This window comes from Mobula hypostoma, chromosome 8 (genome assembly GCF_963921235.1).
Source record: "Mobula hypostoma chromosome 8, sMobHyp1.1, whole genome shotgun sequence".
Lineage (NCBI taxonomy): Eukaryota > Metazoa > Chordata > Chondrichthyes > Myliobatiformes > Myliobatidae > Mobula > Mobula hypostoma.
In genome coordinates, this window is record NC_086104.1 from 23,583,978 (window position 1) to 23,596,192 (window position 12,215).

The 12,215-nt window shown below is 43.2% G+C and overlaps 1 protein-coding gene across 1 annotated transcript in view; it reads left to right on the forward strand.

Moving 5' to 3' along the window:
* ryr2a (ryanodine receptor 2a (cardiac)) overlaps nt 1-12,215 on the forward strand; it is an 801,439-nt gene that overhangs the window by 577,373 nt on the left and 211,851 nt on the right. The window contains exons 53-58 of the mRNA XM_063055593.1: nt 582-671; nt 4,203-4,340; nt 5,954-6,031; nt 9,027-9,102; nt 10,167-10,290; nt 11,207-11,322. Coding sequence (XP_062911663.1) covers nt 582-671; nt 4,203-4,340; nt 5,954-6,031; nt 9,027-9,102; nt 10,167-10,290; nt 11,207-11,322 — 622 coding nt within the window. The remainder of the gene's footprint in view (nt 1-581; nt 672-4,202; nt 4,341-5,953; nt 6,032-9,026; nt 9,103-10,166; nt 10,291-11,206; nt 11,323-12,215) is intronic.

A 12,215-nucleotide genomic window follows, 5' to 3' on the forward strand; every position in this document is an offset into this window, starting at 1 on the left:
CTCCAGGACTTCCCACATCTGACACGGAGCACAGAAAACCGACCTCACACACATACTTTCCGCAATTAACACAGGTAAACCTACTTGCCTTGTTATTGCCTAAGCCCGTTGAGCCAAAGCCCTATCACTCTGCCACCTCTCACTCCGCTGCCCACTAATTATGGCAGTCTTCTTTTTAAATTTTTCCTGCTCTACTGGCTGACGTCACGCGCCTGTGCAATCTTGCCTCTCTTTTACCCCAAGTAGTAAAACTGCCTTTGCTCCTGAAATCCTTATCCATTCACCCACAGCCTTCTTGCTCCGAATCAAAAATCGCTGAAGATTTCTTGCCTTTTAAAACTTTTCCCGCTCTACTGGCTGACGTGAGTCACAAAGATCAATGCTCTTTCACTATTGGTTATCAATGCAATGATGAAATGTTAAGGATATAGTTACAGAGCAGAGGTACTGGCCTTTCAACCGAATCTGTCCATATTGATTGTGAGACACCTATCTGCACTACTCCCACTTGCCTGCATGAGGCCCTTGTCTCTCTATCTTCAGTTAATCCAGACTGCAGTAGATGCTTTTCTTTTATTCAGTTTACAAATGGATGGGTGTACGGTGAAGTAAACAACGAGACCGCCAAGGTTCATCCTTTGCTAAAGCCATTCAAGCTTCTGTCTGAAAAGGTGAGTGGGAAGCCAAGCTTATCTCATACATCCAGTTTTATTACTAAGTTGATGCTCACCTGCCATTGAAGGTTACTCCTGTCAGTTAGGTAACAATAGCAAAAGATCCTTTCTGTCACTTTGCAGAGTGAATCATGATTTAATACCTCAAATGAGCTTGCAGATGTTTCTCTTTGTTTCAAAGCAAATATGCTATGGAATAGACACAGAAAATACTGGAAATGCTCAGATTTCACATTTCAGATCAATGACTTTTAATCAAAATGAATCAATTCTAATAAAAATTCAATTATCTGAATCACTAACTCCACATCGACTGAGTATCACATATATCCTGTTTTAATGTTAGATTTCTGCAGTATTGTGCTTTTTGACATGTGCCATGAAATTGATTAGGCTACTTTTATGCAACACACACAAAATGCTGCAGGCCAGGCAACAATAATGGAAAAGAGTTAACAGCTGACATTTCGGGCAGAGACTCTTCATCAGGACTGGGCAAAAAGATGAGGTTAGATCAAGAGGGTGGGGGAACGGGAGGAAGAAGTACAAGGTGGTAGGTGATAGGTGAATCCGGGAGAGGAGGAAGGCTGAATTAACAAGCTGGGAAGTTGATAGGTGAAAGAAATAAAGGGCTGGAGAAGGGGGAATCTGATAAGAGAGGGTAGAAAGGGAGCGAGGAGGTGATGGGCGGGTAGGGGTTAAGGTGCAAGAGGAAAGCAGGAATGGGAATGGTGAAGTTGGGGGTGCAATTACCAGAAGTTTGAGAAATTAAAGTTCATGCCATCGGGTTGGAGGCTACCCAGACAGAATACAAGGTGCGGCTCCAACCTGTATGTAACCTCCTTGCAGCAGTGGAGGAGGCATTAGACTTACTTGTCAGAATGGGAATGGGAAGTAGAAATTAAATGGGTAGCCTCCAGGAAATCCCGCTTTTTCTGGCAGATGGAGTGTAGGTGCTTGGTGAAGCAGTCTCCCAATCTATGTCGGGTCTCACCGATATACTGGAGGCCACAATGGGAGCACCGGATGTAGTAGATGACCACAACAGACTCACAGGCGAAGCGTCGCCTCACCTGGAAGGACTGCTTGGGGCTCTGAATGGTAGTGAAGGAGGAAGTGTGGTACTTGTTCTGCTTGCAAGATTAAGTGCCGGAAGGGAGATCAGTGGGGAGGGACGAATGGACAAGGGAGTGACATAGGGAGTGATCCCTGCGGAAAGCAGAAAGTGGGGGGGGGGGGTGGTTTGGAGGGAAAGATGTGTTTGGTGGTGGGATCCCGTTGGGATGGTGGACTTTACAGAAAATTACATGCTGGACGCGAAGGCTAGTGGGGTGGTAGGTGAGGACAAGCGGAACCCTATCCTTGGTGGGGTGGTGGGAGTTTGGAGTTCAGTTCCAGCATCCTCTCTAAGGAATGCCTGTACGTCCTCCCTGTGGAATGCATGAATTTTCCCCGGATACTCCAGATGTCCGAAGATGTCCTGGGTAGGTTAACCGTTCATTGTAAGTTGTTCTGTGATTGAGTTAGGGTTAAATAGGCGTTGCTGGGGGCTGCTGGGCAACATGGCTCGAAGGGCTGAAGGGCCTATTCCGCACTGTATCTCGCAATATAAAACATTTAATTCCTTACCCTCCAAGGCCTGCTTTACCCACTGTGTTCCTCCAGCAGATGTTTGGATCTGTGTCTGCTAGTACCTCACCTGTTGTGAATTCATTCCTACCGTGCTGCCTCTAAACCCACTGGGCATGTGCAACTGCATGATCTCTAATCTCATTCGATGTCTGCCTTTGGTGCTCCCTTTAAAGTCATGGGGCTACAAGTGTTTAGATAGTTGCCGAGATCCAATTATTTTAATTTTATTAACCTTTTACTCAAAGTCTGCAAGGGCAAGGAGCTGATTTTTGACTTCAGTGGGAGGAAACCAGAGGTCCCTGAGCCAGTCCTCCTGGGGGATCAGAGGTAGAGAGGGTCATCAACTTTAAATTCCCCAGTGTTATAATTTCAGAGGACTTGTCCTGGGCCCAGTGTGAAAGTACAATTGTGAAAAAAGCACAGCAGCGCCTCTACTTCCTCAGTAGTTTGTGAAGATTCAACATGACATCCAAAACTTTGATAAGCTTCTGTAGATGTGTGGTGAAGAGTATATTGACTGGCTGCGTCACAGCCTGGTATGGAAACACCAATGCCCTTAACTGCGAATTCCTACAAGAAGTAGTGGATATGGCCTGGTGCATCATGCGTAAAGCCCTCCCCTCCATAGAGCACATCTACTTGAAATGCCGTCGTAGGAAAGCAACATCCATCACCAGCGACCTCCACCACCCAGGTCATGCTTTCTTCTCGCTGCTGCCATCAAGAAGAAGGAACAGGAGACTCAGGACTCACACCACCAGATTCAGGAACAGTTATTCCCCCTCAACCATCAGGCTCCTGAACCAGAAAGGATAACTTCACTCAACTTCACTTGCCCATCACTAAAATATCTCCACAATCTATGGATTCACTTTCAAGGACTCTTCATCTCATGTTATCGATACTTATTGCTTATTTATTATTATTATTCCTTTTTTTCTTTCTGTATTTGTACATTTTGTTATCTTTTGCTTGCTGGTTGTCCACCCTATTGGAGCAGTTTTCATTGATTCCATTATGTCTATTGGATTTAAAGAGTATGCCTGCAAGAAAATGAATCTCTGGGGATTGCATATTGTTAAATATATGTACTTTGATAATAAATTTACTTTGCATTTTGAACTTCGAAATAGAATGCAATGAAATATGCTTGTGGATTATTACTTTAAAGTCCTTCTTTGAGATATGTTTGGTGATTTTTGTCTTCTACTTAACAGTGTTGCCATCTTGTGATGGTATGGTTTTTGCTGACTGCAAAGTTCTGAACTCAGATGAAGACTTTAAGCCCAATTGGATATAAGTAACCATGAGTACTCACACTAAAGGGAGATTATACTGTAACTACCCAATCTTCAAAGACTAGTTCACTTCCCTGATTATTCTCCATGATGAGTTTAGCTGCCACTATTTGAGTGGTGAGTCCCCACTCCTTGCCAAGGAGAAGATACTTCCAGCTAACAAAGTAGTTTTAAACACAGTTTCTTTTTTTCAGTGATGCGCAGTTAAATCCAAACAATACTCTTAAAACACATTTAAAACTCATACAGGATTTTTATCTTAAATGTCTCCCAATTACAAACTATTTCTAAAATGCAAAGCACAAAGGTCAAACTTCAATTTGTTTACTACTTTCCATGTACTTCTTAAGAACTGAAGATTGATTCCTTTTTACAAGCAGAAACTAAACAAAGCAATATTAGTTGAAGGTTTACTTGCAACTGTTTGTGACCTTACATGAGGCAGCTGTTGTATATCGAAAGCGAGCTTTGCAAAAAACTAAGGGAGCCGGGAAGCAAATAACCATCACAATCTGTTCCTAGAAATGCATAAAAATTGAATTGGTATCTCTACAGATAATTTTCTTAGGTATTACATACTTTTCTGATGAATTTTCAGGACAAAGAAGTGTATCGTTGGCCAATCAAGGAGTCCCTGAAGACAATGGTTGCTTGGAGTTGGACAATAGAACGAACTCGTGAAGGAGAGTCCATGGCATTACATCATAGAACACGACGGATCTCTCAATCAAGTCAGGTATTTTTCCACGGAGCAATAACCTCACTATTCTGTTATCCCTAAGGATTTAGAATTCTTCATTCATTAAAATCACTTGGAACTTCAAATTTCAATTAATTGGATTTTATGATGAGCTTTCAATTTCTGCTCAGACTTTTTTTTCAAAAATTGTGAATTAAAAAACAAAACCTGAATACTGATTTCTTGGAAAGCCTATCTGACATCAGCAGTCTGCTTTCTCCACCCCCCCCCCACCATCTCAACCTCTCCCCATTACCAGTAAAGTTTGCCTCCGTCATCTTTTTCCATCCTCAACAGTGCAGACTGCAACTCACCCCCTCATGAACAGCACAGTCTGTCCCATCCCCATCAAAGACACAATCTTCCTCCCCATCAGAGACAGTCTGCCCTTCCTCCTCACCACGTATACAGTTTTACCCAACCGCCATCACGTACAGGGTCTGGCCTACCCACTGCCATCACAGGCACAGTCTGCCCCAACCCCTCACATACGCAATCTGATCTCCCAATTTCAGATGGTCTGCCCTTTGTCCTGCCACAGACACAGTCTGCTCTCTCTCTGAATCATGTACACAGTCTGACCCCCCCCATCATGTGCACAGTCTGACCCCCCCCCATCATGTACACAGTATGGCCCACCCACCCCCATCACAGACACAGTTTCTGAATTACATGCACAGTTTGACGCATCCCCGCCCATCACAGGCACAGTCTGCCCTCTGTCTGAATCATGTACACAGTCTGACCCCCCCCCCCATCATGTACACAGTATGGCCCACCCACCCCCATCACAGACACAGTCTCTGAATTACATACACAGTTTGACTATCATAGGTACAGCCCGTCCACTCCCCATCACAGACACAGTCTGCCCCAACCCCATTCCATGCACAATCTGATCTCCCAATCTCAGACAGTTTCCCATCACAGTCACAGCTTGACCCACCCCCACCCATCAAAGGCACAATCTGCCCCCTCCCATCACAGACACAGTCGGCTCTCTTCCCCATTACAGACATAGTGTGAGCACCCCTTCCCACCTCACCATCACCATCACAGACTGACATTTACCTCATCAGCAGCACAGTTTGCCCTCCTCTCAATTTCCACCAGTCAGTACCATTTGCCGTCAAATTCCTCTGTAGTCGTTACCCATGAGCTGGCTATCCTCTCAGCTACCAAGACTATCATGATTAATTCCTTCTTGATTGGCTGCTCACTGGCAGAAGCTGCTGCAGACCCAGTGGTAATTGTTGGCTGCAGTCAACTCCTTTACTGCCTCGTACCCCGGGCTGTTTATTCTGACAAAAGAATGATATTCTTAGGGAATCAATAAGCAAAGATTAGAAGAAAATGTAGTTAAAGAATTCTGAAGTTGGAATGCTTTATTCAAAAAAAAACCCTGGATAAACGTACAGGGCATTGCTTGGGTGATGTGGCAAAGGGCTGTTAGAGAAGATGGTGCAGAAACAAACACATATGTATATCAAATAACAATCTGGTTTGCCCAGTAATTTGCTTTTCCCGCACCTGATGTATGAGGTGCGTTTGTATGTGTGTGTTTATTCTTTGTACCTACCTTTACAAGTGTGTTTGTGCTCCTTGCTCAGGTTTCTATAGATTCCGCACATGGTTACAGTCCTCGGCCGATCGATATGAGTAATGTTTCCCTTTCCAGGGACCTGCATGTAAGTTCCACCCCTTACACAGGGTTTGTGTCTCAGTCGATGTCTTGGGTTTCTCTTGAGGAATTACAATGAGGTGCTTCTGCTTTGAAGTGGTGTTTCTTATTGTAAGTTTCAACTGCTCCAGCATTCACAGATTTTAGTATAAATACTGGGATGGACGCTCGTTTTTGTTGGACTCTGGATTATCTTCTCTTTGGGGGCTTTGCTGTGCTTGCATGGTGGATGGTGGATGGTGGGGCTGATGCTCTTCACTGAAAGGAGTGGGGGGAGTGTTGATGGTTTTGCTGCTGCTTGTGCTTGGGGGTGGGGCTTCGGGGTTCTTGCATTTTTTTCTATGGTTCATTCTTTGGAATTTTCTTCTGTTTCGTGGATGTCTGCAGAGAGTAAGAATTTCGGGTTGAATATTGTATACCTTCTCTGATATCAAATATAACCATTGAACAGTTCAGTGGGAAGCCATTTCATGTATTAAGCTCTTTCAATGAGCTATTGAACTGGTTTTTCTTTCCTTACTGGGAGTGAATATCCAAGTCCCAGGATCCTTTCTTATTTTTGCCTATCCAAAAGATTAAAATTGCTCTGGAATATGTTGAGAGGAACTCATTTCTCTCTATCTGTCCCCTTGGATGCCCTGCAATGATACATATTGTGATCAGATCATCTCTCAGCTTTCTAAACTGACAGGAAGGTGATCTTTCAGCCCAGCCATCACTCTGGTGAAACTGTGCATCCCCCACTCTAAGGCCAGACACAACTTTCCACAAGTATGGAAGGTATAATTGATGCATTACTTTTTTCTAGGTTTCTAAAGGTGGAGCAGCCCCTCTAAATACTTAACACTGAGTGATTTACTAAAATAAAGATAAAGCGCTGTCAAAATATCTCCAGAAAGCTACTTTAGGAAGGCTGAGCTTTCTGGCCCCAGACACTGGCTTCTCCTGACCCCTACCAACATGATTGAGAGCCCAGTGATGGGACAATGGTTGATTGAATGAGAAGAACTTGGTGGGGGGGTAAGTGCATCACCTGAGCCCTATTGAAATTCATCTATTTCAACACTGGCCGCCAAATTGACTGCCTTTAACACCCTTGCTATTCAATAACCTATCAAATTCTACTTTAAATATACCCAATGATTTGGCCGCACAGCTGTCTGTGGCAAAGAACAGATTCACCACCTTCTGGCTAAAACCAGTTCCTCCTCATCTCTGTTCTAATTTATCACATGTACATCGACACATAGAGTGAAATGTATTGTTTCCGTTAACAACCAACACACCGAAGGTTGTGCTGGGGGCAGCCAGCAAACGCCACCACACATTCCCGCTCCAACATAGTATGTTTGTATACCAGGGCCAGTCAATAGTACAATTATGGAACTGAAACTTGTAGCCCCTTATGGACCAGAAGACAAAGTAAGATTGAGTTTATTGTCAAATGCGCAAGTACATATATGCACGTTTGATCCTGCTGTTTTTGATCCGAGATTCTTCATAAGTTGGGAATGAGGCATAAAACCTCTTGCTTGTGATCATTTATTAAGCATTATGAGAACAAAGAATGTGGGAAGTAAGATGAAATATGAGAGGGAGAGGGACGAGACCCTAATATCAGGGAAAAGATCAAAAGGGACAGAAAACAAACCAATATTGTAATTCCACTGGATTTCTGTAGGCACCGGTGAGACACAGCAAGACCTGCTGGCAGCAAGCACAACTACTAATTACTCTATGAATCACACTTTTTTTTGGGAAAGTATCACTGCAACCAACAAGCTGTAAATTCCCTTTTGGAGTTGAGTTTTTGAACTACCTGTACGACCTGGCATTTTCGTGGTGTGACCTAGAATCTTGGAGGCGCAGTAAGGTTGCGGCGTAGCATGTTTAGGGTGAGTTGAGGTGTCAGGGCCCAGGCCTGAGAGTGGGGACTGAGACAATGTTTCGCCGTTGCTGGAGCAGACTTGGGGCTGATTCAAAGCGGCAGAAAAGAGGCAAGGCAGAGTCAAGGCGGCAGGGCCCAGCCTGAGGGTGTATAAAAGTGGTCGGGCCTCAGCCTGAGGGTGTATAGAAGTGGTCGGGCCTCAGCCTGAGGGCGTATAGAAGTGGTTGGGCTTCAGCCTGAGGGCGTATAGAAGTGGTCGGGCCTCGGCCTGAGGGCGTATAGAAGTGGTCGGGCCTGGGTACATGTCTGAGAGCTAAGAACAACACACTGTTTGGCTGATTTAAGCGCTGGGGCCAGATTGAAAACATCGGGGCCGGAGGTGAGGGATGGGCCACTGTTGACTCACTGCCCAGCGAGGTTTACTTGTCCTTGTGCTGCAGCCTGCAAACTAATGGGCTCGTGGCTGTGGACTCATTTTTGTGAACTTCAGTTCTGAATGTTAATTACTTCTATAGTTTGCACGATTTGTTTTTTCTCTGCACATTGGGAGTTTGATGGTCTTCTTTAAAGGGCTCGATTGGATTTCCTTGCTTTGTGGCTGCCTGTAGGACAATGAGTCTCAAGGTTGTATATAGCATACAAACCTTAATAATAAATGTATTTTGAACCTCGAACATTCCATTTAGATCCAATTGCTTGAATGAACCAATAAGATAGCCCCTATTCTAATAATGCGATAACCACAACTGCAAGCAAGGTGCTACAAAAGTAAATGCAATCACGAAAAACACACTGAACAAATGTATGCAGGGAACCATATAAAAACACAATCATACGAAAGTTAAGATACTAAGAATGATCAGGTCTTATCCAACACAGAGATGCAATGGAAAACATATTTGCAACAGCATGACTGGTACTTAGCATCAGAGAAGCAGCTTTTACAAAAACAATATGAATTATACACAATTTTTTACAAGAACGAGGCAATACTCACATTTTGGGTGAATGACTCTGGTTAGTAAATAACTAATATTTTAATCTCTGCCTCCCAAGGCATGTTTTCTGTTTAAAGTCGTGGCATCTGCCAACGTTCCTTTGCGATTTTCTGCAGGCGATGGCGGAACTGCTGGCTGAAAACTACCACAATATCTGGGCAAAGAAAAAGAAAATCGAATTGGAGGTTAAAGGTAATTTGCTGTATTAGTAGATCACTGTCAACTTACTGGATTCAAAAAGGATTTTAATGACTAAGATCTTACCCTGATTATTTTAAAGAAGCATCTAAAGTAAACGGTGGCTTGTTAAAAATCTGTGACAGAGTGCTGAGTTTGTCTTATGCATTTTGACATTGAAATGAAAAATTTGCAGCTTCAAATTAAATCTGATCTCTCAGGTTGTGGCAGGTTTTGAACTTATGGAAAGATTGCTTTGTCACCTCACATAATTTAACCAAAGAACCTTGATCAAAAGGAAACAATCCTAAGAAATAGTTACTGAAATATTCAACTTTGCAATGTCAACAGAGAAATAGCCAGAATATCATAGAGTATAAGTCTAATTTTCCTTGAAAGGACACTTGTTTTATCTTTTTTTGTCTCTGTGTATACACTACCTTTGTTGTTATGCTATTCCTATCATCCACTCCTCTGTGGCACCTCTCTCCAGGGAGCACCCTTACCCAAGACACTCACAATGTAAGATTTGCACAGCCATGTTAGGCTTAGCAGTCTGAAAGCATATTTCCCAAATGGCTGGGCTTTTGCTTTTCTTATTCTATGATTTTGTCGTGGTGTGTGCTCACAGACGACTGAACTTAGGTGCAGAGGAATGACAAACTCCCATGTTGAGACAGAAATAGGAGTTTATTCATCAGAATTTGAAAAGAGCATCAGTGGTTTGACTGAGTGACACCAGGAGCCAAATTATTCTCAAAACACACAAGGACCCCACAATCAGCGCTAATCAGGAGTCTGCTCTAAATAATCACAGTATGCAGAAAACCCATGCCAGTCAAAATAAACTTGACAAGATTAAACAGAAAGCACAAGGGCTTAACGACTCTGATTAAGACAACAGTTAATAAACACAAGTGCACAGGGCTACAGAGCACATGGCAGATTTATTGTTTTACCTTCACTGAGTTGTTGTGCAAATGGGAAATGTTGGGAAGGCAGAAAGTTTTAGGAAGAGTGAAAGATTGTTCGAGAGCGTCTGTGATTTGTGATCTGTTTGCTCCTTGCTTTTCACGAAGGAGGAGGAAACCACCCTTTGTTGGTGCCATATGACACACTGACAGCCAAAGAGAAAGCCAAAGATCGGGAGAAAGCACAGGAGATTCTCAAGTTTCTGCAGATCAATGGCTATGCAGTCTCAAGGTATGATAAGTAGCACAAAGAAGGCTATAGTATCAGCCATAATTCATGTGCGAAGCATCACTACCAAAACAACATTACAATTAAAAATATACTTTAAAAAAATCTCCAAGTTCAACACCTTAATGGATGGCAGTTGTAAAATTTGTGCTTGTAAATCTAGCTGATCCCTCCACTGTCTCTAACCTGCTTGGAGAACATCTAAGTGAGAGAAAATTTCACCTCACTAAGTATTTGGAATAAATATGTTACTCAGTCAGCTTCATCAGTTTCCTTCTGAATTCAGTGATTCTCTGTCTCTGCAACAAAGCCAGACTGTCCATGTCTTTGGCATCATATTTCATCCTTGACTGACCTTTGGGCTGTCTGTCCTGATTTCTGCTTGGGTGATCAGCCAGGCTTCATGATCGATGGGTAGATGCCAGCCAGAAATCTGGGAGGTCGATAGTGAGGCAGTGTGTGTTGAGGAGAGGATCAGCTGTTGGGGCTGGTGACTCTAGGGTCAAAGGCCAGTACACAGATAGTTTTAGTCCTCTAGGTCATAACCATAAACGTGGGGAGAGTTTTGAAGTCAGATTACAGGGGTGGGGATGAGATTGGAGTTGAGGAAACATGAGAGAGAGAGAGAGAGAGAGAGAGAGAGAGAGAGACAGACAGACAGACAGACAGAGACAGAGCCAGCCAGCCAGCCAGCCAGCCAGCCAGGTGGGCATATTATTTATCTGTAGCAATGTTACAGCACTGTTCTCCTTTAAGCTACATTCTATTTTTTTGATATTAATTCCTGCCAAGACACAGATAATTAGTTTCACTGCTTCCTTTGAAGTAAATATTTCTTCCACACAGGAGGTGAACATTTTAGGTGACTGCTTACTGTACAAAGAAGATATTTTCTAACTGAAGTCATTTTATGCCACAGGGGTTTAAAAGACATGGAACTGGATACACCCTCTATTGAAAAGAGATTTGCCTACAGCTTCCTTCAGCAACTGATCAAATATGTTGACCAGGCTCATGAGTACATCCTGCAGTTTGGTAAAGTGCACTTTTACATGTTATAAACGTATCAGATTCCAAATGGGAATGGTAGTGTCATGGTTATGTTACCATGTAAATAATTAGGCTCCTGGACTGACTTGAACGTTTTGGAATTCACAAGAGTGGCTGGGGAATTTAAATCCAGTTACTTAACTAAACTACTCAGATACTTAATGTCATATTTTAAAATCTCTTTGTCCATCCCCAATTCTGGTACCCCTCATACCTCTTCTCTTCACCTTACCTGCCTATCACCTCCCTCTGGTGCTCCTCCTCCTTCCCTTTCTTCCATGATCCACCCTCCTCTCCTATCAGATTCCTTGTTCTTCGGCCCAATACCTTTTCCACCTATCACCTTCCAGCTTGTACACTTCCCCTTCCCACACCGTCTTATTCTGGCTTCTTCCGGTTTCCTTTCCAGTCCTGATGAAGGGTCTCAACCCAAAATATGGACCCTTTATTCCTGTCCATAGATGCTGCCTGACTTGCTGAGTTCTTCCACCATACCCTTCAACAGGGAAAATCTTCTATCCTTCCCCAGTTTGTGTCACTCCTGAACCAAGCAAATATGGCTGACTCATCAATGTCCTTAGACATGGCCCTCTGGGCCAATAAACAAGGGTAATCAAGACTTGGCCCTACCACACTGTGTATCAATTTGAATGAAAATTCAAATGCTTTCATGTTGATTTTTTTGCTTGTCATTCCCATATGTGCAACTATTTTTTAGGTTCTGTAATAGCTCAGTTGGCCGAATGGTGTCTATTGTAGAGAGCTAGTCAGACGAAGCCTATGTGCAGAATATTAGGGCATCTGGACAGTATGGTTAAGTTGATACAACAATGTCCAGATGTTGGACAGTTGATCCTAGAGCAAATTCAAATCCTACT